The sequence below is a fragment of the Trachemys scripta genome, chromosome 3, assembly GCF_013100865.1.
Source record: "Trachemys scripta elegans isolate TJP31775 chromosome 3, CAS_Tse_1.0, whole genome shotgun sequence".
NCBI lineage: Eukaryota > Metazoa > Chordata > Testudines > Emydidae > Trachemys > Trachemys scripta.
This window is the reverse complement of record NC_048300.1, coordinates 149,969,122-149,995,267: the sequence shown is the minus strand read 5'-3', so window position 1 is coordinate 149,995,267 and position 26,146 is coordinate 149,969,122. Positions and strand designations below refer to the sequence as shown.

General features: G+C 42.9%; 1 protein-coding gene across 1 annotated transcript in view; it reads left to right on the top strand.

The window, feature by feature from the left end:
• The window catches only part of COL19A1 (collagen type XIX alpha 1 chain), a 311,359-nt gene that overhangs the window by 139,478 nt on the left and 145,735 nt on the right, over window positions 1–26,146 (top strand). The window contains exons 14-15 of the mRNA XM_034766226.1: window positions 16,257–16,310; window positions 17,598–17,633. Of these exons, the coding sequence (XP_034622117.1) occupies window positions 16,257–16,310; window positions 17,598–17,633 (90 nt within the window). The remainder of the gene's footprint in view (window positions 1–16,256; window positions 16,311–17,597; window positions 17,634–26,146) is intronic.

Below are 26,146 nucleotides of genomic sequence, written 5' to 3'. Positions count from 1 at the left end.
GCAACTGGGTTACCACTTGCTGGGGGATGCCTTCCTTCTAACATGGAAGAGGAATCTGTCTATGTCTTTTCCCCAACACTCCTAATTCTAAGAGTGATGAATAAGGTCAGGTAGGACAAAGGCCAGAGTTAGTCTAATAGTACCTTCCTGGTCAAGACAAGCTTACCTGCTTCAGCTCTGTATCCAACCCCCAATCTAACCACAAAGCTATCGACCATTCTCCATCCCCTGTCTCAGGACTCAGATCATGCACTTCACCCCAATTTGGTGGTTCTGTCTCTTAGGGCCTGGCTCCTGGATGGCCCTAGGGAATAGAGGTCTCCTGCTCTACATGTACTGCAGGTCTTACTGCACATTAGAAAGACATCCACTTGCACTACTTGCCTGCAGAAATGGAAGAGATTCACCCACTGGTACGGTCATTGTTACCTTCAGCCTGAGTTGGTTCCTCTGTCCCTCATCCTGAATTACTTGCTGGATCTGAAAACATCTGGGTTATCCATCAACTTGGTCAAAGTACACTTGGCTGTCATATCAGTCTTTCATCCCTGGTCAAGGGATTTTCCATTTTTGCTCACCCGGTATCGTCCAGATTTATCAAGGGTTTGAGTAATCTCTTTTCCTACATTAGATACACCACCCGTTCTTGGGACTTCAATCTAGTACTTAACTACCTTGTGAGACCTTCATTTGAAACCAGTGACTACCTGCTCCTTTCTTCATTATATATGAAGTCGGCCTTCCTACTTGCCATCACATTGGTCCACAAGATAGGGAGATTGGGGCTTTGATGGCGTGTACCCCTTTACCATGTTCTTTCATGATAAGGTCTCTTTATGTTCGCATCCTAGGTTTCTATCCAAGGTTACTTCAAATTTTAATCTTAACTAATCGATGTATCTACCAGTATGTTTTCTGAAACCTCACAGTTCTCAGCAGGAATCCTACTTCCATACCATGGATGTTAGAAGGGCCTTAGCCTTCTACTTGGATAGGACTAAGCAGTTTAGGAGATCACCTAGACTCTTTCTGTCCTTCACGGATAGGTCTAAGGGTGTCCTCATTTCTTAAAGACTTTCCAAATGGACATTAGGTTGTATCTACACTTGTTATCAATCGGCAGGTACTCCACCCCCCTAGGGGGTGAGAGCTCATTAAACCAAGTGACATTTCTGAAGAATATCCCAGCTTGTGAGCTATGTAGAGCTGCTACCTGCACTTTACTGCATATGTTTTCACAGCAGTGTGCCCTGCTCCATGTCATCAGGTCTGATGCTGCATTTGGTGAAACCCCCACCTGCTCAGTAATCATTTAGAGTGGAGCAACCTTAGGGATGCTCTTCTAAGAAGAAGAAATGGTTACTCATCCTGTCCAGTAACTGTGGTTCTTCAAGATGCGTGTCCCAATGATGATCAAATACCCGCCCTCCTTTCCCTCTCCTTGGGTTGCTCCTTAAGAGGATAACTGGATAGAGAAGGAACTGAGGGCAGCTTGCCCATGCACCCCTATATACCCTCAGTGTCTGCCACGAGAAGGTGGGCCATGTGGGCATTGCTAGCTAGAAATCTCTGATTAAGGGCTCAAGGGGCATATGGAGTGGAGCACCCATATAGGGACATGTATCTTGAAGAACTACAGTTGTTGTACAGGGTGAGTAACATTTCCTTTAGATTACAACACTTCCTTTCTTCTTTCTGTTCTCCCCTTGTGAGAACTTTCCATCCAGCCAGAATGGCACAGGGATGCCAGGTCTTCTTTTTAGATCAGTAGTATGAAGTGCTGAGGTGTGACCCCAAAGTTTACTTCCCTGGTTCCAAATTAATTATACTTGCTATTTTATTTCATTAGTCTCATTCACAGCAAAGTTTGGGAGGGGAAATCTAAATATATTTAGTCACATTGCACAAGTCCATTTACTACTGAGTAAACCCAAGTTATACAACACAATATCCCAGTTTGTCATTATTCATCTGACAGCATAGATACTTACTGTGTGTGCCAGTAGTACAGCTGCTACGATTGGTTTTGGCTTCCTAAAGAGTAACTATAAATAGTTTACATGCTACCCTTTTAGTCCTAAAGTATATGTTTCCCTTACACCTGTAAGTAATTATTTACCGATATAACATAAAGAATAACGTTAACTTGAGAATTATATCAAAACTTCATCCCTCCGAGCCACTTAGAGCCTCCTAACATTAATAATACCATCAGTTCTTAATCACTATAGGAAGTGACTCTGCATGGTCACATTTTCTGACAGCAGTGTGAAGAGTCAGCACTAATCCTGAAATATACATATACATGTATTTAATTACTTCTCAGTCATGCTTAAATCCTACATTTCGCATGAAATAAGAACAGATTTGCAATGTAAATACTCATTAATGTAGCTATGGAGAGACATTAAGATCTATGTGCTATTCAGATTACTGCCAGTTGAATAGGGTTTGAAACGGAAATTCTAATCAATGAAACTCCAGACTCCTCAGGCAGGCAGGAGAGGAGTTCAGGGGACACTACTGGTAATTTTTTGGCAAATTAAATAAAATCTCTGGAAAAATCATTAAATGCACAATGTTGATGTATCATGTCTACAATTGGGTTTAAGCACAACTAGCAAAATATGGAGTGGAAATGGTAACACATATCCAAAATGAAAAAATATACTACATACTCCATGTATAGCTAGACCAATTGATTAAATGAAGAATTTTCCTTCTCCAATGAAAAAGGGTAATTGAAGAAACCTTTTTTTGTTAAAATATTGGCACCCTTTTAGAGCCCTCACTTGGGACCTAAAAGTTCAGAGGACAGACGTGTGAAAATAATTGGGCTGTCAAATTAAAGCAATTAAATTCTACGCAAAGAAGAAATAATGTTAGGTAAAAAATGTGCACCATTTTGTTTCCAATGATACTAGCAGTCTGTTTTTATTTCTATGCTGGCCGAGGTGGCAGAAGTCAGTTTGAGGTTGGGTGGAGAAGGAAAACGGATGTACAGAAACATACGACGTTTTAGACAGTTCCAGTGTCAAGGTACATAGGCACAGCATTTTGTTTTTAGGTGTAAATGCCTTACTGGTGTCTCTTACAGAGGTATCTACAAAAAAAACCCAAAATTATTTCACAGCAGCATTTTACGGGTCCATTGTAATGCTCTGAGGAACTTATAGGAGAACATAGATGAGAAATTCAGATTGTTTTTTAAGGTAAAAATCATCTACATTACAACATTACGTTTGGTGCTTGAGGACTTTGCTAGGAGCAAACAGGGCTGGCTCTAACTTTTTTGCTGCCCCAAGCAGCAAAAAAAAAAAAAGCGCTGCCCCCCCAACCCCCCCCCCCCCCCCGCCCCCCCCCCCCCCCAGCGCCGCCCCCCCGCCGAGCACCACGCCGCCGGAGCCCGACCCCCCGCTGAGCGCTGCCGGAAACCCCCGCCCCCGAGCGCCGAGCCCCGCGCTGCCCCCCCGCCAAGTGCCGCACCGCCGGAGCCCGCCCCCCCCGCAGAATGCCGCGCCGTGCTCCCCCCGCCGCCCCTTACGAGGTGCCGCCCCAAGCATGTGCTTGGATGCCTGGTGCCTGGAGCTGGCTCTGGGAGCAAAGCAGAATGGGGTACTAGCCCTTGCTTTGAAATCCAGAAAGTCCAAATAGAGTGCAGTGTGTGCAGTGTTTGAAGTTTATGTTTAGTGGAGAGGAGCAAGAGAATGATCAATGATTATACAGTAACTCCTCACTTAAAGTTGTGCAATGCTCCCTTCTAACATTGTTTGGCAGCCACCTGCTTTGTCCACTGCTTGCAGGAAGAGCAACCTGGTAGAGCTAGCTGGTAGGTGGTTGGAACCAGGGTGGACCGACAGCCCCCCTATCAGCTCTCCCTATCAGCTCCCCGCTCCCTAAGTTCCCTGTGCAGCAGCTGCCCAGCAGGCTAGCAATTGCAGATGTCCCTCCCCCAACTGCCATGTGCTGCTCCTGCCCTCTGCTTGGAGCTGCTCCTCGAGACTCCTGCTTGCTGTGGTGGGGGGGGGGGAGAGGAGAGCTAATGTCAGGGTGTCCCCCTCCCCCGTGTTCCTGCACCCCGCTTATCCCATCTTCCATAGAGCAGGGGGGACACACGACAGAGGGAGCTTCCAGGCAGCTGCAGTTGCAGTCCTGTCTCAGCTTGCTAATCTAATTAACAAGGCAGTGTACTTCTGACCCCACTCTTCATACTTAAAGGGGAAATGTGCATCTCTCTCTCTCTCTCTCTCTCTCTCTCTCACACACACACACACACACACACACACACACACACACACACACACACACACACACACACACAGTGTGTCTCTGTCTGCCCTCCCTTCTTTCCTGCTGCCTTGTACAGTAAAGTGTGAGAATTAACCCTTGAGGGCTCAGCCAATTGCTAGTTCATCATTTAGCAGTAAGGCATTCCCTGGAAATATCCCTCTCTCTGACTCCTCCACCTCAACCAAGTTTCACAATCATCATCACTGTATACCAGTATTAAATTGTTTGTTTAAAACTTATGCTCTGTGTGTGTGTGTGTGTGTATATATATATATATGTCTTTTGTCTGGTGAAAAAAATTTCCCTGGAACCTAACCTAACTTCCTCATTTACATTAATTCTTATGGGGAAATTAGATTCGCTTAACATTATTTCGCTTAAAGTCACATTTTTCAGGAACATAACTACAACGTTAAGTGAGGAGTTACAGTATTAGAACTTCATGAGAGGCACACAGGAAGGTAGTCAGTTGTTTATGTCGAAGCATAATACTATTTGCCCCAATCTGTTACATCCTGATGGTATCAATCTGCGTGACTCTACAACTGATATTTCAGTTTAGATTTCCTGAGTGTACTATATAGTAAGTTGTGGGTTGGTTGTCTATGGAGTTGTATAACTCAGTAAGGACTCAATGATCTGCCCTGTAGTCCTTTTGATCCGTACTGTAGGCAGCACGGGCTGTTTGCCGTTTTCAGTACATAAAGGGGATCTGCACCAGCATGGGAGATTTTAGCACAAGGTAAGCTCGAGTCTATTTATTCAAATGCAGGACGTGGAATTCATGTCAAGGAATATGTGTGAAAGAGATGTAAGAACATTTTCTACATGCATCAATAAGAGTAGTTAATAAATATGCTTTTTTTCCCTTCCCCAGTAGTATTCCTTTAGATGAGAGTTCTGCCATCCTCAGAGAGTTATGCCAGTCTTGTAGTATTTTTCAATGAGATGTTTGTGCAATGTAGTGCTTGTCATATGGTATTCCAGGTTTCAGTAAGTGGCACATGAATTGTGTATGAGGTGACTGGGTCCTTTGGCTGGGGCCCATTGAACTTATTTGTGGCATCATTTGTGCACTGGCAGCATAATGTGATGTCAGTTAGTGGTGTCTTTCTAATTTTTATGAGGCATGTACGCATTGGTTGCCACTCGGCATCTCAGAACATTTTTAATATATAGTATAGTTCACATAGTGCTTAAAGGAGTGAAAGAGCCAGGTAGATTTCCTATAATAAGAATTCAGAGTGCAAAGCATTTGGGAACAAAAAGTTTATTTTCCTAATGTTCCTTAGGCTTCAGAATGTGACCTACTGGTTCTTACAGGTACATTCTGGGCACTGTACTTTTCTTCAGACTTTCGTGGCCAGGTTCATGGTTAATGTAGGGTAAGAATCTCAAACAATAGAAATCCATATGTAGGTTATGAGCAGCAGGAGATCTTGCTAAAACACCACTTTACAGAAACAGACTGCTGAAACTGCAGGTTTCAGGGCATTATCCTGGTTCTGTATAAAGGTACAATAGCAAGGCTTCTCTTTGAACATAACCAAATGCAAATATCATTGTAGGATAGCCCCCAGCATACTTTCAAACAGCACCCAGCTCAAGGTGATCTTCTCCCTTTGGCAGGTCAGATAAGGTTTCCATAAACTGGAATGCTGGATAAGCTGCCTGATAGTTTGTCACATATGTAGACAGCTATTTAGCAAGCTGTACAATTGTTTATTCTTTTTACCCTCTCAACTGTCCCTTACCTGTAGAGAAGTTTGCTGGCTGGCAGATCATTGGGATGTTAAAGACCTGTAGCGAAGCCCAGGTGGCTCAGGGGAAAAATTTGTTCAAGCCTCTTTTCTGTCCTGGTCTCTCCTTTGTTCTTTGACTTTTCTCTACTCAACCTGTTCTGAGGCTGACTTGTGGAACTGTTTATTTTCCAATTCCAGATAATAACCAATCGTGCTGAGTAAATTGTTCTCAAAACTGTTACCAAAACTTTTCACTAAGAGGAGCTGCAGAAGTATTTCTCAAAACACTAAATCAAGTTAAAAGCAACAGAGGGTCCTGTGGCACCCTTCAAATGCAGGAAATGAATCAAGTTAGTCTTTCTTGACTTGGTATCAAAGCATCCCTGAAAATGGCACGATTTTCCATGGCAGGCTGTCCCTAGGTAGCTGTTCAGGTGTTTTTTTGATTTTCTTAAATTTAAAACAAAATTACAAATCTGGCTACTGCCTTTTATCTCCAGTAAGTGAGAGGTTTTGTTTAATGTATGTATGTGTGTACATGAAGTGACAGACAGTTTGAAGTATACAGGAAATAAAGGAAAATGTGTTTTCCACAAACCAGCGTTTCCCACAATTCTGGACATGTGGGCTGCTTTCCTCACTCTGCAGCTTCAGAGGCAGATCAGCATTTTAGCTCCCCATGCTCTGGCTATGCCCCCTTGTGCTCCCGCTTGCTACCAGATTCTCTGCCTCTGTGGCAGCAGATGCAAGCAGTTTCTGTTCCTCCCACCCTTTCTTTGCCCTTTGAGCTGTTTCTGCCCAGTTTTGGGGCAGGGGGGAGCAGTGTTCTCCCTTTCTGACATTTCTCTTCCTCCCTGGGGCAATTAACTCTTCTAGAGGGTGGGGATTAACCCTCTCTGACCCTCCTCTATGGCATCTCCCTGCCAGCTCCTCTGCCTCTTCCAGGCTTGGCAGAGCATCCAAGACAGCACAGGATTAAATCAAAGCAGTGCTCTGTTTGTGAGGCTGCCATCCCAGGCTCAGCAGATAGTGAGTTATCCCCAGCCTGTGTCCAGCCTTCCATCCCTAACTCCATTATGTCCTGGGGCTATGTGTTGAACAGGAAGGTGGGGTTCCCTACCTACCAAGGCAGCCAGGACTCCAGCGGGGGGAAAATAGACTAGGAACCCCTGTGCAGAGCAGAGACAGGCTCTAAAACTAAGGAGAGCCCTGACCACTCAACTCAGGTGGTAAGTCTCCTACAGAACAAAGAAGGGAGACTTGCAAGGCCATAACCCCCACCCGCACCCAGTCTCTGTCCTAAGTATCCTGGGGAAAGAAGCAGGGCTTTCAATCAGCCCTCCTCTCTCCCAAGCCAACCAGGAGGGCTCCAACAATGAGTTTCCCTCTCTCCACTCCCAGGTGGAATGGGACTCAGTGGGGAGGATTCTGAGACAGACTTCTCAAGAAGGCTTCAGGCCCTAAAGAAGACAAGCCACAAAAGGCATCACCAGAGCTGTAGCAGACCTTCTACCCTCCCAACGTGCACAAAAAAAAATTAAAAAAATGAAAAAAGCGAAGGAAAAGCACAACAAATCTAGGACATATGAATCCTCCCACTCCTCTTCTTCCTCCCCCTCCTCCACTGAGGAAGGTGAGTTTGTGGACTCAACAAGTGAATGAAGAAAATGAAGTTGTGGATGGAGACCCTGGCCTCTACAGTGTCATATCTGACCCCGGGGGACTTCTTGATTTCAGTCGATCTAGCCCATGAATATCTCTATATATCCTCAGACTGTGCCACAACAGATTTCTGAGACTCACTGAAGACAGAAATATTATCGGTACCAAGCAGTACTTCTGCTTGTCCTTGGCCCCCAGGGTTTTTACAAAGAGGTTGATAGGGATAATAGCCTGACTCAGGTTGCAGGAAACCCACCTTTCCATCCTTTTCTGGATGGCATTCTGATTAGAGCTCCATCGTGTTCAGCAGCGCACAGGACCACGTCTCAGACGTTGAGTCTTCTCCAGGTGCATGGCTTCATCATTAATTCCAATAAAAGTTTCCTGGTTCCATCCACCAGAATAACCACCAGGGGGCAAAAATTCTGAGTAGCAAGTATCTACTTGTCATTAGAAAGGTTTTAGAAAATCCAGGAATGTATCTTCTTGCTCTGAGCTGCCAGAGACCTACAAAGCATTATGGCTCCTACTGCTAGGATTCCTGGTGTTGTGCATTGGGATCACTCCCTGGGTGCAGTCACATAGGGCTGGTCTACACTAGGGGTGTGTGGGGGGGAATCGATCTAAGATACACAACTTCAGCTACGCTATTTGCGTAGCTGAAGTCGAAGTATCTTAGTTCGACTTACCTGTCCGTCCTCACGGCGGCAAGTCGACTGCTGCGGCTCCCCCGTCGACTCCACTTACTCCTCCTGCCGAGGTGGAGTATGGGTGTCGATTTGGGGATCGATTTATCGTGTTTAGACAAGACGCGATAAATCGATCCCCGATAGATCGATTACTACCCGCCAATCTGGTGGGTAGTGTAGACGTGGCCTAAAGACACCTTCAGGCCTTCATTCTGAAGGTGTGGGACCACACCCCAGAATGCATGAAAGACCAAGTATGGGTTCTGACACAAGTGTTCAATTACTTACAATGGTGGTCAGTCCACAGCAGTGTCCACCAAAGGCATGCCCATCTGCAATCCGGATTCTTTAGTCCTCACACTCAATACTAGTCAGACGAGCTCAGTTAGTGAACCAAATAACCCAGCATCTCTGGAGCCTGGAGGAAAAGGATCACAGCGTAAACCTCCTACAGCTGAGAGCATTTGGTAAAGTTAGCTCTGTAAAGGTTCCAGCCCACCCTAAGAGGAAATCACGTCATGGTTCAGTCATACAATTTGACAATGGTCACATATTTAAACAACTGCGGGGAACCAACACTACATGCAGAAGCAGTGGAGACAAGTAGATGGGCGGAAGAGTGCCTCCTTTTTTTTCAGAGCAATCGTCATCAAAGGCAGCAGGTGCAGGATTAAGAGCTCGGAGTGATGCTTGAATCAAGAGGTTTTCGATCTCATCATTTGGACGTTCATCCTCCCTTCAACTGACTTGTTCACCAATCATGCAAACAAAAAGAGGCCAAAATACTTCACAAGGCAGGCGTACCTGGGGACACGCATCTTATTGCACAGTTGGCTGCAGGACCTACTTTATGCGTTTCTCTGAGAAAGGAAAGACATCTAGTTGAAGGCTGTATGTAGGGTGTGAACGTGTCATGATTTCCTTAATTCACAAAAGTGTATTGTTGTGCTCCCCAGAGAAGTTAGAGTTAGAACAAGTTAGAATTCATTGAATTATTTATTCTTTGTGATGAGATCAGTTGGAATTTTTGTACTAGTCTTGGACACTGGTGAAATATCGTAATGGACTCTTTGGGTCAGTGGAAATTAGTTTGTTTTCAGAATCAACTGTTTTCTTAAAACAGTGCTGAAAAACAGCTTTTTAATGTAGTAGTTAATTTAAAATCACCTAAATTATTTCTGATGAGATCCGAGTTACCACACACATTCCTCTGAAGCATCTGGTTCTGGCCACTGTCAGAGACAGGATACTGCACTAGATGGACCATAGGTCTGATCCAGCATCGCAATTACTCTGTTCTTACGTCATTTCAGAGGCAGCCAGCAGCAGCTAGAACTCTGGTCAGTTTAAAAGCGGGGGCTACAGAGAGAAACAAGGCTGCTACAATGCCAGCTCTTTGTTTCCTGACAGCAACTATGTCTGTAACATATTAACATATTTAAAATTAAATCAAATTTAATTAAAACTATACAGTGGAAAAATAAAAAATATTTATAGTAGGAAAGCATTTATAGTAGGAAATCTTAAGCATTCCTACTTGCTTTTTTGTCCTTTTAATGTTGCGTAACCATAAAAGACAGACATGTGGCTAGTTACTCCTAGACTGTTCAGGTATATTGAAATAAATGCATGATTTAAAAGCCCTGCTGGCCAGTTTGATTCCTGTTTTTACTCAGTTTAGTCTGTAAAGGGTTGTTTTCAAATGTGCTCATTTTAATGCACTAACTTCAAATGTAAGTGTTGTCCAATTTCCCCTATTCCTCTCAATTAAAGATTGATTTCTGTCTTCATTGTGTCCCTGCAATAGCAGCCAGGCTGTACCCCAAGGCTCAGCACTAACAGCCGTAAACATACCAGTTAGAAAAAAGAAGCTCATGGCTTGACAGTGCATGGTTTGAATTTGCTGGTTTTTATTCCTCCACTGTTGCCCTTCCTGCCTAATACTGACATATTCAATATATTTTTCATTCTGGTAGCTGAAAAATTCTCTGTGTCTTTTTCTCTCTCTTGTTTTGTCTGTTCTATAAATACACAGCCAAGAACTAATTCCTCTAGTGAAACCTGTTGTTGCACCACTGGTTCTCTAATGCTGTCAGTTCTGAACCAGATCCACAAAATAGAAAATAACACAAACTCTCCAGATACCTGACATATCCATCAAATGTCTTTTATTTTTATATATAAAATATTGAATTTTATACTCTTCTAGGTGTTAACTAATGCAGTAGGTGGACATAGATTTGTGTGTGGGCTGTAAACATAAGAATTAAAAGAATTATTTTGGCTTGCTTTTTGGATCTGTTTGCCTTTTAAAAAAAAATTAAGATCAACCAGCAAAACTACTTCTGATTTAACTCTTACATATTTGGCAAGCTTAATAAAGGACAAATCAAAGCTAAATCAGGGGTATTTACAACAACCACAAATTTAATCCGAAGTGGGTACTTAAATGCTCGTATAGTTCTAAATGATGTTCCTTCCAGATGGTGAATTAATGTAATTTTAGCAGGAAGTGAAGTTGCACAAATATGCAGTATTTAGAACACTGGCTGATTTAATGTTTCTGTACCCACCAAGGCACAGATGTCGCTTATCATTTTAGTGTCAGTTGTCTCTATCTTTCCAATTATTGCAATCTGAGGAATGGAGTTTGTAAGGCATGGAAGAGGGTGGGGAAGAATTCAGGGCAGTAAATCTTAATTCATGGCTAGATGACATCCAGTTTTTATGTCACCATCTCATCCAATGCACTTAGTGCCGAAGGCGATGGCCTGCTTGTTAAGTGTGACCATATTACATCAGTGCTTCATGGCCTGTATCATCTGCTAGTTGGTTTCCAGGCAGAGTTTAAGTATCTGATTTTGGCCTATAAAGCCCTAAATGCCTTAGGATGTGCCTCCACATGGCATACTTCTGAAGCTGACATCAGTGGGAGTGCTGAGATGGGATGACTTGGTTTAAAGGAAAGGGAGCTTCTGATTGGTAGTTCTCTGTGATGGGCCCGAGTCCCTGCCATGTTCCAGAATAGCTTGAATTGGTTGAGTTTGCAAAGCCCATCTATTCCTCAGGCTTTTGGGGAATAGGGAGAATAATGAGGGTTGTAGAGTGGTAGTGCCGAGGATACTTTCTTTATCTTCTCTTGATTGGACATTTCTGGTGATGTGAGTAGGCAAAATTGCTGAATTTGTAATATCTAAGAATGGCAGCCCATATTCTCTGCTTCTCTCGCTTTCACTGGTTGCAGCATGGAGGGTTAAAAAACTGACTATTTCTCTCTGATTCTATTCCTGGCTCCAGATGAAGGTTAGAACAGCCTGAGGGGTCCTCTGACTATGGTGATCTTGGAACAATATGTCCGCTGGGGATTGCACTCCCTGTCATTTACAATCCAGTCCACTCCTCCTGCCTCTCATCCTCCACATACCTTTCCTACCAGATACTGTGGAGTGAGTAGTGTATGAGCTGGCTCCGCTGGCTTTATCTCTGCTAGGCCACGCCAGAGAGATCCCCAGCCGGAGTCTAGGGATATGTCTACACTATGAAATTAGGTTGATTTTATAGAAGTTGATCTTTAGAAAGCGATTTTATACAGTCGATCGTGTATGTCCCCACTAAGCCCAGTAGGTCTGCGGAGTGCATCCTCAATGCTGTGGCTAGCATCGACTCACGGAGTGGTGCACTGTGGGTAGCTATCCCACAGTCCCCGCTGCCTATTGGAATTCTGGGTTAAGCTCCCAATGCCTGATAGGGCAAAAACATTGTTGTGCGTGGTTTGGGGTACATGTCGTCAGTCTCTCCTCTCTCCCTCCTGGAAAGCAATGGCAAACAATCATTTCCACCCTTTTTCCTGGGTTACCCATGCAGATGCCATAGCATGGCAAGCATGGAGCCTGCTCAGCTCAGCGCTGCTGTTGTGAGCATTGTAAACACCTCGCGCATTATCCTGCAGTATGTGCAGAACCTGGCTAGGAGCTGCCAGCACGAGGACGATTGTGAGGAGGACATGGACACAGACATTCCTGAAAGCATGAGATGTGGCAATTGGGACATCATAGCAGCAGTGGGGCAGGTTGATACAGTGGAATGCCAATTCTGGGCCCAGCGAACAATCACAGACTGGTGGGACCGCATGGTGTTGCAGATATGGGATGATTCCCAGTGGCTGCAAAATTTTCATATGCGTAAGGCCACTTTCATGAAACTTTGTGAGTTGCTTTCCCCCGCCCTGACGCGCAGGAGTACCAAGATGAGACCTGCCCTGACAGTTCACAAGCAAGTGGCGATAGCCATGTGGAAGCTTGCAATGCCTGACTGCTACTGGTCAGTCGGGAATCAATTTGGAGTGAGCAAATCTACCGTGGGGGCTGCTGTGATCCAAGCTAAGGCAATCAGTGACCTTCTGCTAACAGGGGTAATGACTCTGGGAAATGTGCAGGTCATACTGGATGGCTTTGCTGCAATGGGGTTCCCTAACTGTAGTGAAGCGATAGCCTGGTGCCAACCAGTACATAAACCGTAAGGGGTACCTCTCAATGGTGCTGCAAGCACTGGTGGATCGCAAGGGATGTTTCACCGACATCAACGGGGGATGTTCGGAAAAGGTGTATGATGCTTGCATCTTTAGGAACTCCGGGCTGTTTGAAAAGCTGCAAGAAGGGACTTTCTTCCCAGACCAGAAAATTACCATTGGGGATGTTGAAATGCCAATAGTTATCCTTGGGGACCCAGCCTACCCCTTGCTCCCAGGGCTCATGAAGTTGTACACATGCAGCCTGGACAGTAGTAAGGAGGAGCTCAACTATAGGCAGAGCAAGTACTCAATGGTGTGTACTTTGGGTGTTTAAAAGCGCACTGGCGCTGTTTGCTGACTTGGTTAGACCTCAGCGCAACCAATATTCCTATTGTTATTGCTGCTTGCTGTGTGCTCCATAATATCTGTGAGAGTAAGGGGGAGACGTTTATGGTGGGATGGGAGGTTAAGGCAAATCACCTGGCAGCCAATTTTGAACAGCCAGACACCAGGGCGATTAGAAGAGCACAGCTAGGCGCTCTGCACATCAGAGAGGCTTTGAAAAACAGTTTCGTGACTGGCCAGGCCACAGTGTGACAGTTGTGTGTGTTTCTCCTTGATGCAAAACCACCTCCTTTGTTGAATTTACTTCCCTGTAAGCCAATCCCCTTCCCCCCCTTTGACCACAGCTGGCAAAGGAAATAAAGTCCCTATTGTTTTGAATTCATGCATTCTTTATTTATTAAAAAGAAAAATGAGATCACTGACAAGGTAGCCTGGGTGGGGTGGGAGGAAAGGACAAGGCCACATTGCTTATTGTAGCCACACTACAAATCAAAACAGTTTGAATGGCAGCTTTCTGTTGCTTGGGCCATCCTCTGGTGGGGTGGGGGGGGGCCCCTGGCCCCTCCCCCCCCCCCCCCCCCCCGTTCTTGGGGGTCTGGCTGAGGAGGATATGGAACTTGGCAAGGAGGGCAGGCAGTTATAAAATGGATGCAGCGGGGGTCTGTGCTCTAGTTGCCTTTCCTGCAGCTCCACCAGATGCCCCACCCTCTCCGTTTGCTCCCCCATTAGCCTTAGCATCTCCTCCTGCATGTTCTGATGATGCTGACTGTATGCTTTCCTGACCTCTGCCACCGAATGCCTCCATGCATTTAGCTGTGCCCTATCGGTGCAGAAGGACTTCATGAGCTCGGAAAACATCATCACGAGTGCATTTTTTTCGCCTTCTAATCTGCAATAACCTCAGGGATGGAGTTGATATGGGGAGCATAGAAACATCTGCACCTGCAGGGGGGATAAAAAGAGAGATTAAAATTTAAGAAGATACATTTCTGAGAACAAAAGGGAGACTCTTTCACAGAGAATCAAGCAATTCACAGCAGACAGCACATGCTTTAGGTACAAGGTCACATTTTGCCTTTTATATTGAGCGCCTGCCAGTATGGTGACACATCAAACACAGCTGGGCAACAGAATTCGGTTTCCAGGCAGCCATGCTAAGCCAAAGGGTATGTGGAGTTGACTTCTTCCACCTTCATAACACGTGGGAATGGTTTCAAACTGCAGCGCCCTCCTTTCCCATAGTAAGCAATGGGATTTGCCATTGGGTTTGCCGTTTAGAAGGAGGGGCTGCGTTTTTTTGGGTGGATGTGCAGCACACCTGTCCCCCCATCGCGTGGCTATTCTCCAGGATGATCCCTTTTAGCCAAGCACAAACAGCCAAGCATGCCTGGGGTCTAATGTGTCAGGGGTCAGCAAACAGAGGGGATTACTGTTCCGTTACAAAACTTCCCCTATTTCAACTAGGTGACCATGAATGATATCACTCTCCTGAGGCTGACATAGAAAGATAAAGACCGAATGTTGCATGAATGTGACCAAAACCCAGGACCATTCGCTGCCATGCTTTGTGCTGCAATGATTCCAGACTACTTGCTACTGGCTTGGTGTGGTAAAGTGTCCTACTGTGGAGGATGCAATAAGGCAGTCCTCCCCAGAAACCTTCTGCAAAGGCTTTCAGAGTACCTCCAAGAGAGCTTCCTGGAGATGTCCCTGGAGGATTCCCGCTCCATCCCCAGGCACGTTAACAGACTTTTCCAGTAGCTGTACTGGCCGCGAATGCATCCCAATTCTTCAGAGCAAATCAAATATTAAACACAATTGCTTTAAACTCCTGTAGTTTAGTTACAAATGTGCACTCACCAGAGGTGCCTTCTCTGCCTTCAAGGTCTGGGAACCCACCTTGGGAGGGTATTGGCTCCAGGCTGATGAAAAGGTCCTGGCTGCTGGGGAGAATGGATTCTCCACGTGCCTGCTGCACATTCTCCTCCTCCTCCACAAAATACTCCTCTGTGTTGCATGAGACTCCCCCCTTGCAGGTGTCCACAGACAGTGGTGGGGTACTGGTAGGGTCCTCCCCCCAGAATGGCATGCAGCTGATCATAGAAGCAGCATGTATGGGGGTCTGACCCGCAGTAGGCTTGCCTGAGCTCCTTAACTTTAACGCAGCACTGCTGTGTGTCCCTGGTGTAGCCTCTCTCCACCATGCCCTGTGCGATTTTTGCATATATGTTAGCATTTCTTCTTTTTGATTGGAGTTCTGCCTGCACAGATTCTTCTCCCCATACAACAATTAGATCCAGTGTCTCCCGTTCACTCCATGCTGGAGCTCGTTTGCGATTCTGGGACTCCATGGGCACCTGTGCTGCTGAGCTCGCCACGCTGACCAAACAGGAAATGAAATTCAAAAGTTCCCGGGGCTTTTCCTGTGTACCTGGCTAGGGCATCAGAGTTGAAAGTGCTGTCCAGAGCAATCACATTGGAGCACTCTGGGATAGCTCCTGGAGGCCAATACCATCGATTTGCACAACGCTGTGTCTGCTTTATCCCAAGTTCGACCCAAGAAGGTCAATTTTAGAGCTACTCCCCTCATCGGGGAGGAGTACAGCAGTCAATTTTAAGAGCCCTTTAGGTTGACGGAATGGGGTTGGTTGTGTAGCCGCATTGCTTATAAAATCGACCTAATGAGGCTAAATTCGACCTACCTCGTAGTGTAGACCAGCCCTAGGGGACATCCCCACCCCCTTTGCATCATTTGAGAAAATGAAGCACAGCTGTCTAGATAATCCGGCCCTGTATATTTAAATATCTGTTGAGGGCATCTAAAACTTCTAGTAGGTGTCTCTTGGTTTTTGAACAAATCAAAATAAATATTTACTTTATTTCAATACTAATAATATTAGTGATTTAACAGTGATTTGATTAGCAGATGCTAATTCACACAAACAGAGAATTTTGCCCAAAACCTTTTGTGGACTAAAATGTATATACATTATATGCATTTTTTTTTTATTTGTACAGGGCTTAAAAGGTGATCCTGGTGATCCTGGTCTGGCTGGTCCTAAGGGAGAAAAGGTATTTGTGTGTGTAAATTCATTAATATTTAGCCATTATTCTCTCTCTCTCTCTCTCTCTCTCTCTCTCTCTCTCTCTCTATATATATATATATATATATAAATATACACAGAGGGAGACATATTACACACAGAAAACTGTTAAAAGAGCATTATGGTTGCAAAGATGAGCACTCAAAAGTTAGGAAATAATAGAATTAAGTTTGCCTGTCAAATTCAGTTGGGCCCCCTTGTGTGTATTATGATACAGTATTTAGTTACATGATCACATACTATTTTTTCCTCAGGACCCCTGCTTCAGTGTGCAGGATAGAAGGTGCTCACTGAATGAGCAGTTACTCAATCATTGATTTTAATATATTGTTCAATGTGTAGCCTCCGGCCTAATTTATTTATTTACACTATTCAATGTCAGTTCTGTATACAGAAATATTAATTTCCATATATATTTTGTTACCAAGTTCTTATACCCCATACTTTTCATCTTCATAAACATAGCCATGACTTGTGACTATCTTCCATTGCTAACTTCTATTCAAGAGCACACATCCTCTTGTCTTCTCTTGATCTCTCAAATGTTAAATATGATATATCAATGTATTTTATAATTCTATATATAAAATACAAATTATCTTAATAAAGGAACCAACAAGATCTGTACATTAATGATCGTGAGATATATTTTTATGTAGTATTTAATGTATTCCTCAATTTTCCCCAAGCCCTTCTCCCCATTTTTTTATGTCATCCCTTGCTGTCCTTTTTCTAGCTTAGCGCATGAACCTCAGGGTATGCTCAGACCCTGAGGATCTAACTCTGCAAACACTACATGCACGAGTGACTATATATATGAGCCATCTCATTGAGTTCAGTGGGCTAACTGGTGTGCATTAAATTAATCTTGTGCAAAGTATTTGCAGGATTGATTTCTGAAAATTGTACCTCTTTGGGTCAGAGGCTTGTCTTTTTGTATAGCTGTAAAATATCATGCACATATGTGGCACTACTGAAATAACATTTTACATAGACAAGGTGGGTGTGGTAATGTCTTTTATTGGACCAACGTCTGTTGGAGAGAGAGACAAGTTTTCAAGCTATACAGAGCTCTTCTTCAGGTCTGGTAAGGCTATTTTATATTTTACATAAGCTTTTGTGAAGTGAGAGCATGTTGCTGATCAATATGGTATCAAACTTATGTTTCTTTCTGATATCCTCTAACTGTGCTTAAAAGTAAAAAAATGTGTAACTGAATGAACTGCTGATTCCCCTCTCCCCCTGATTCTCGTAGGGAGATGAAGGGCCTCCAGGACAAGCTGCTTTACCGGTAGGTACTCCAGAAAACAAAGGAACAAACAATAAAAAGCGGTGGGGGGAAGGAAAACACTCAAGAAGTGGGGCTTTTTTGGTTTATTTGCAATCCAAACATCTTTCCTGTTAAATAAAAGAGCCACATTCTTCTTTCCAGATGTCTGTGCATTTTCTAAATGTCATATTTATCAGCAGGTAATTCATTGTAAGATGGGGCACTCACGTCTTAGTTGACACTGAATAGGTAAATGGAAATGTATAAACATAAAAAAGAAAATAGCAATATTCAAAACATCCTGAAGGTGTTTCCCACACAACTTCAATGAGAATGTCCTTTTTTAACCTGCTGGCTCGTAACATGTATGTTACCAGTGAAAGAACTAAACTGCTGATTTTCAGTAAAAGCTTAGAATGCAAATGAAATTTGCTGTCTAAAGATAATGTGATTATTCTATCAGCTAGCTCATTTATTAAGCATTTATTATTTAGTTGAGGCTGTGATACTGTTGCTTCTGTGACATAATATTGTGTTTCTGTTTTCAAAATATTGAAACTTGACATACAAGGCCTGATTTTCAGAAAGTTAAAGACTGGCCTTTGTGCACACAACTATAACAATTGCTTGTGAAATTTGCTTGTGCAAATGGAGGATTTACATGTATAATAGTGATAATTGCACCAGAGTTGGTATGCAATTACATGTACATAAAATACATGAAGCTCTTGGGCCTCATCTTTCTGACAATCACACTCAAAGTCTGAGTTAAGAAGCACAGCTGAGATCAGGAATGACATTCAGTTTGGAACTTGCTAAGAGAAAGTTGCTGACAGGATGTTTTATGTTAGAGGTTCCCTGTTTTGAACTTGCTCTTTCACTTGGTCTGCCAAAGCCTATATTTGTGAATCTTCCAGGAGGGATGCAAAACCTTTATTTCCCCTTTTTCCCTGCAAACTGTCGAGGAGGGAGTGGGTTGAGTTAGAGGTATTTAGGGGCAATCTTTCATAACTGCTATGGCAAGGGGACAGGAGGGACTCTGCAATAGCTAGTACCTAGCCAATGCAACAATTTAAATATTAGAACCAGAACCTTGAAATTGATCCAAAATTGAAGAGGCCAATGCACAGCCTGGAGCATAGGAATTGCCTGGTTAAAGTGGATCAGAATAATAGTCCATTTACTCCAGCATTCTTTCTTCAGCAATGGCCAGTATCAGCTACTTCAGAGGTAGGTAAATGTCATAGAATAATCTGCCCCTACTGAAAATCTATTTCCAAACAGCTGCTAGTTAGTTTGGCTTTTGGCCTGAAGCTCAAGTGCTTCTAGCCCTTCAAAAAGTCTGGGCTTTTTTATTCTTTACTAGTATAACTGGATACTCTGATAGGTAGCTTTTTGGCCTATCATGTTTAGGAGCATAGGAGTACCCATACAGGATTAGACGAGAGGTCCATCTTGTTCAGTATCCTTTCTGCAATAGTGGCTAATATCATATGTTTCAGAGGTAACTGTGAGAAACCCTGTAGTGGAAAATCATGGAATAATTGTCTCTCTACAAGAGAAGTTTCTTCCTAAACTCCGTCAGCGAGTGGTTGCCTGATGCCCTTAATCATCACTTTCTAATTCTATCCAACATCACTATGAATGTCCTTATTAGCTATATAAACTAGCTAATAAGTCATTTTTGAAGATGGGACATTACTTGATATTTGTGTTTCATGAATGTATCATTATTGAGTGGATTTCTACTTGGCCTATGCCTTCAATCCTTGGTACAGCACATTCCATTAGTCTAGCCTGGGCATGACAAAAGGGTGAAGTCACATAGCCAAGCCCCTGTTTCAAGAGTAGAGGGTGAAGTCGTCTTGCCAATTGAAAATGAAGGAAGGCATTTTGGATAACTGGTGCTATACTGGGTCTAGGTACAATGAGTACAACAGAACCCTGAGCTTGTGCATTTTCTTAACCACTGGTGGCCACATGACCTTGATACAGAGTGAGTTTTTTACAGTTCATCAAAATGCTTTTCTCTTCCTACTTACATCATCTCTATCTTACCTGAATTTAATTTGAGTGAGTTATTTTTTATCCAGGTTCTAATTTTTTTCTGACTCCATGAACGCTGGAAGACAGCATTGTCTGTGCTAGAGGAGAAAGACACATAGAGCTGTGTATTGTTGTTTGTTGTTCATATATAAAATATATTAATAAAAATCCATACTCTGTACTGTTGGTCCAAATGTCTAAAATTTAATTCTGTCATATTGCCCTCTTAGCCTTTTCCCTCACTCTGTCACATCTAGCAGGGCACCCTAAGGGGGAGAGCAAATTCCAAAGTTAATAGTGCTTCCTCCAGCACCCACCTCCCAATTTAAATCAGGGGCACTGTCACTCAAATGCTTCAGCTAATGTAACATCATATGAGAAAGTTCCTTAAAGTAATCAGGAATTTGTAGATTAAAATCACCAGGTTACATTGCACATGGAAATTAATTGAAAGGCATTGCAGTCTGTGAAACACTGAAAGAAACACCATTTAACTATCTTTTGTGAAGCGTACATGTCAAGGGTTCCTTCCCCTCTCTGAACTCTGGGGTACAGATGTGGGGACCCGCATGAAAGACCCCCTACACTTATTTTTACCAGCTTAGGTTAAAAACTTTCCAAAGGCACAAATTCCACCTTGCGTTGAACAGTATGCTGCCACCACCAAGTGATTTAGACAAAGAATCAGGGAAAGGACCATTTGGAGTCCTATTCCCCCAAAATATTCCCCCCAAGCCCTGCACCCCCTTTCCTGGGGAAGGCTTGAGAATAATATCCTCACCAATTGGTACAGGTGAACACAGACCCAAACCCTTGGATCTTAAGAACAATGAAAAATCAATCGGGTTCTTAGAAGAAGAATTTTAATTTAAAGAAAAGGTAAAAGAATCACCTCTGTAAAATCAGGGTGGTAAGTACTTTACAGAATAACAAAAGACTCAAAAACACAGAGGATTTCCCCTCTAGGCAAAACTTTAAAGTTATAAAAACAGGGATAAACCTCCCTCTTAGCACAGGGAAAATTCACAAGCTAAAACAAAAGATAACCTAATGCATTTCTTTGCTATTACTTACTATTTCTGCAATATTAGATGCTTAGCTTAGATATGGCTTAGGGAGATTTATTTTCTCTGCCCTGGTTCCTTGTTGACTCTGGAAGACACAGACAAAAAACCTTCCCCGCACAGATTTGAAAGTATTTTCTCCCCTTATTGGTCCTTTTGGTCAGGTGCCACCCAGGTTATCTGAGCTTCTTAACCCTTTACAGGTAAAAGAGGAATTAACTCTTTACAGGGTAAAGAGCGATTTTATGCTACCCTTAGCTGTATGTTTATGACAACATAGCATTTGTGATCACTGCAAACCTACTACTACTACTAATAGTATAATTCTGCACCACCTAAAGTTTGAAAGTTTGAGTAATTTTATGCAGAACACGTTCTAGTAATGTTTGATGTCAGAGCAATGTAAGCATTGCAAGGCAAAAAGATTGCAAAATTCTTCCAAGTGTACAAGATAAAAACCATTTTCGGCTACTGCTGAATATTGTTAGCGCATTGGAGGCACTGCAGCCATTAGTGGCTTGCTGTCTTACCCAATGTGCTGAAATACCCCTTGAACAGGAAGGGAGAAAAAATAAAATCCTGCAGTTCATTGCCTGAGCACTGTTAGTGTAGATGTGCAATCACCTAATGTACTTTGAGTCCTGTCAAAGAGAAAAGAACCTCTTGAGCAACTCCATTTATCCCTTTTTGTTTCTGCAACCATGTTATTAAAACCACATAGTGAATGATATCAAAAACCGTGTGGAAATTGATTTTTCATTCATTCCCAGAATGAGATTGTAAACCAAAAAGCTCATACTTTTCTACTTCTGTCAGGGTCAAGGAAGTCTCAGGACTCCTGGTAGTTCCTGTGCTACTGGTAGTTCCTGTGCTGCTACATTCCTTGTAACCTGCTTCCAAAAAGAAGATTTGAGATGGGGTGATAATTAGCAAAATCAGTGTCAAGGGATGATTTCTTGAGCGAGTATGTAACACTTGCTTCTTTAAGAGAAGCTGGCATCTTGTGCCCCAGAAAGGAAATGTTGGCAGTCCTCTCTACTTAATAGGTCAAATGTCTTTTTGTTAGATTTTATTAGCCAGAAAGAAAATGGATCCAATTTGCATTGTGATAGCTTGAAGCTCCCTGAGCATCTACAGAACCGCATTGACTGATGCTGGCCAAAACTTTCCAGAAAAGGCTTTTGTTCTATGGAACTGAAAGTTCAGTTTGAATCAAATAACATTACTCCCAAAGTAAAATGAAAACTCCTCTCGGCAAGGTTATTGATGTTATCTGAGTGAAGACAACCAGGAATAATCACGTTTGTTCCTGTTCTCTCTCTACACTTACACTCACTCACACACACACATTCCACTGATCAAGATAATGTAGATATCATGATGAAAACACAGGTAAAAGTGTAAGCTCCATATTTTCCACCTTAATTCTCAGTCCAAACATGAGATCCAGAGTGTGACCAGCTGTTTGCATTGAGTCAGCCAGCCATCTGAGATAGCACCATGGTTTTCATGAGCTCCTGAGCTAACCCAGAAGAGCCATCATCCATACTGACATTGATTGTTCTGGGTGAGTTCATTCTCAGCATCTCCACAGCAGAGAGGACCTCATTCAGCTCTGCAAGGCCTTCTGAGGTGCAGCAGGGATCTATGTACTAAAATCTACTATATCTCTGCTGCACCTTGGAATTTTCATAGTAGATAGGTAGAGTCTATCAGATCCAATTTTGGAGTAGGAAACCTCCCGATCTCTTGCAGTCATGGAGATGCAACTAACGCCACCTCCCATGACCTGATGACAAACCGAACACCTAGCTGGAGATATCTAGGCTAATTATTGTCCTGCAGATCTTGAATATACAAGCAAAATCAGGCCCCGTATTTGTGATAAAAACCTGGGTGGTTGTAACCTCATTAGTAATATGCTGTAAAAAGCATAAGCTGAAGGAAAGGGTCAATGTTTTCCAACACGTTACCCCCTACTAATTCCCTGTAAACAAAGCAGAATAGGCATCCTAATGGAAGTCCTTCCACAACTGCAAGATTTTGGAAGATGACAGCACCTTGTTGCTCATGCAACTGATGGATCACTTAGCGTTAACATGGATGTGTCACCTGTGTCCATCCCCATAAGGCAATCTCCCATATTTTCAACCTGCAGTGTCTCAGTTAACTGATCCAAAGTCTGATTGGGGTCTAAAATATCAGTGATTTGCTTGTTTGTTTGCTACTGTCTATTCAATAGTCTTGTCTGTGAAGGAAAGAATGGAGATTGGGCTGAAGTTGGTGATTTCATTAGCATCCGTGATGATTTGTTGGGTGCAGGCTGGGCATTATATGTTGCTGGTGGAATTTTGCATTTTTTTTCTGAATTGAATGACTGAAAGCTTTGAAATTTGCTTTTCTTCATTAACAATCAATTACACTTTACATTATAGTAGATGCCGGTTACACCTGGTACAACCTGGTCTCTTACTCCTCTGTATAGTCACCAGTCAGTTGAAAGTGGACTCATTCACTGAGTCCCATGTGCTTCTAAGACAACTGGATCTTGACAGAGTCTAGTCACTAGTCCTTAGGGCACAGACTAGTCCTGAGAGGCACTCTCCCCTAGACTGAGCTCACCCTTTCTATGAGTGAGGTTTGTCAACATTTCAGGCTGGGTAGATTCCCCCTTGTCCACTCTCTCCTGCATGCCCTTCTTACCTGTGATGATGGGCTGCTCCTTGCTCTTAAATAGAGTCTGTCTCTTTGTCATCTGCTCCACTGGGATTCTCCAACCTCTTCTCCATTTTTCATGCTCCACTTGCCAGCCGCCATTGCCCATGGGGGTGGGCCAGTAGTTAAAAGTCTCTGTCGGTAGCCCCAGATTGCAATCTTGATGACTCTTGCTGACCAGTTTTTTAATCTGGAGTGCAATATGGTAAGCTGCTCTCAATCAAGTTTAGACATCTGTTCATTACATCATACAAAATGGAGTTAATAACTTGATATAAATATAACCCAATCTGACTCAGCACCGCTGAACTTTTTTCATATTGTTCTGGCATTTTTAAGGCAGGATATGTGGGAAAGTGTCAGAAATTGGGGCCTATGCATCCATACTGAAATACAATTTTTGAGGGAAGAAGCATGAAAGGCGAGAACAAAGAAGTGAGGACCTTTGCACTTTGTCCAACATAAAAAAGATTTTATATATAGGCTTCAGTTAGAAGGAAAAAAGTGGTACTTCTATACTAATACCCTGTTCACACACCCAAACTCTGATCACTGTCACAGAGAGGATGAATGTTTTTTCTGAAAATGATTAACAGTGAAATAGTTGACAAATTTGATATTCTAACTTGGAGAGCCTGAGTCTCACAGATGAATGGGAGTAGTTTACACTTCATACAGATTGCTAGATTTTAAGGCCTGAAGGGACCATTAGATCAGAAGTAGAGATGATGATTTTGAGCTTAAGACACAGGAAGGAGAGTTAAGGAGATCTATATTCATTGTGCTCCATGACCCAGGTATGGTCCTTTTGTGCCTCTCTCACGCTAAGAAGAGACCATAAATCTAATCAAGCAATTAGAGATATCTTGAACCTAAATTTTAGATGTGCTGATCACCCCCAGCTCCCATTTACTTCAGCTGGAGTTTTGAGTGCTCAGCTTCTCTGAAAATTAGGTCCAAGATGTATCAAGTTGGACATTCAAAATCAGAAGTCACTTTTGAACTGCTTGGGCTTAACCTTATTGTAGCTTAAATAATTCACATTTATAAAACAAACATCTAATTCTTTGAGATTTGTTCTTTGATGGAAGATGCTAGAGTGTTCCAGTCCAAATGATTCAGGCACAGTAAAACAGCTTTAATTCTGCAGAAACTGATGAAGCACTCAGAGAAGTGCTAGTACCATCTGAAGAATTTCCATGTACAGTAGTAGTTAACTGAAAGATGAGGCAAGGGTGAGGTTGGATCACCACAGCAACTTGAAGACAGATTACAACACTGCTTGAATAGATAGCCCAGCAGGAAAACTGTTGCTCTACCACTGCAAAATGTCATGGGTTTCAGGTGGCAAATTCTACAAAAAGACAAATGAGGTCAGGGACAGTGATTAGAGGAAAATCCAATCCAGTCTCTAAATCTTATGCTTCATTTTGTGTGATTTTTATGTAGCCATGACTTTATAGTACATAACCTCAGACGAAAGATGGCTCATTCTGCCATAAATCAATAGTAGGTCAGATAACACCCGAGGTTCAAATAACACTGAATTGGGCCTGATAGCAATACTATTCAGATTGCTGTAGCAAAGACTGAGGTGCCAGTGTTTCAGTTATAAACCTTCTTAAATTCAAGGGGTAAAAACTCATCACAAAATAATATTTTGGGCTGAAGCTTGGCATTATTTAGAGCCATTTCTGATTTTTCCTACTAAGAAAATGGTTTGTTCGGTTATTTTGGTGATATGGAAATATAAAATAAATTATTCTTGGGTCATTTGGGGGCATAACTAAAATAAACTTCACTTTTATGCTGAAATTTTGAGAGGCAAACAGATTCTGGACCAGATTTGGCACTAGCCTTTTTTGTGCTATTCGTGTGATCCAAGATCCAAAGAGGCTGGATTCTGGCTTTAACTTTCAAGCAGAGAACTCCTTGCAGGTGTAAAGCTGGCAGATCATTTCCTATGTCAGCCACTCTCCACCCCAGTGTAAAGGAAGTGCTCCGGGAGTGGAGGGGGGGTGACACTGGTGTGGCCGAGCTCTGTTTTACAGGGCTCATCCTCCACTGCATGAGGTTTCTTGGAGACCACGCACCAGTGGTATAAGTTAAAGCGGGCCCTAGGCTCCCATATTCTGTGCTGTCCCAGCCCTAGCATGAGCTGCTAGAGCAAACCCAGTGTTGCTCTAATTCATGCCAGGGATATGGCAGGATAGAAACAGGGAGCTGTAAGTAGCTCCTGTCTCTCCTCCCTCCCCCAACCCTGAACAGAATTAGGATGCAGGGGATAGTGGAGCCTCTGTATTTTGAGGGAAAATCCACATTTTTTTCAACAAGTGTTTAACTATGCATAGATGACAGTGGTAACCATAAGAGCCAATACAGCATGTCTTGTAAATAATGCATGATCAGAATTAGTATCTGTGCCAAAATACATAATTACTCAATAAGTCTTAACAGATAGATAAAACACATACCAACATATTTTAACAAGGGAAATACTTCTTCTAAAGCTCCTCAAAAATTTAGTCAGTTATATTGTATATTGACATGAGTCAAAATATGCATTGCTCTGAGAGATCATAATGGTTTGGAGAATCTGTCCAGTTAATAATACAAGTCTGAAAACCTTTCATAAAATCTCTTCACCGCCCTCCAGAAACCACCACCAGCACCAAAACTTTAGGCATAGAGAAGAAGCAAAGAATTCAA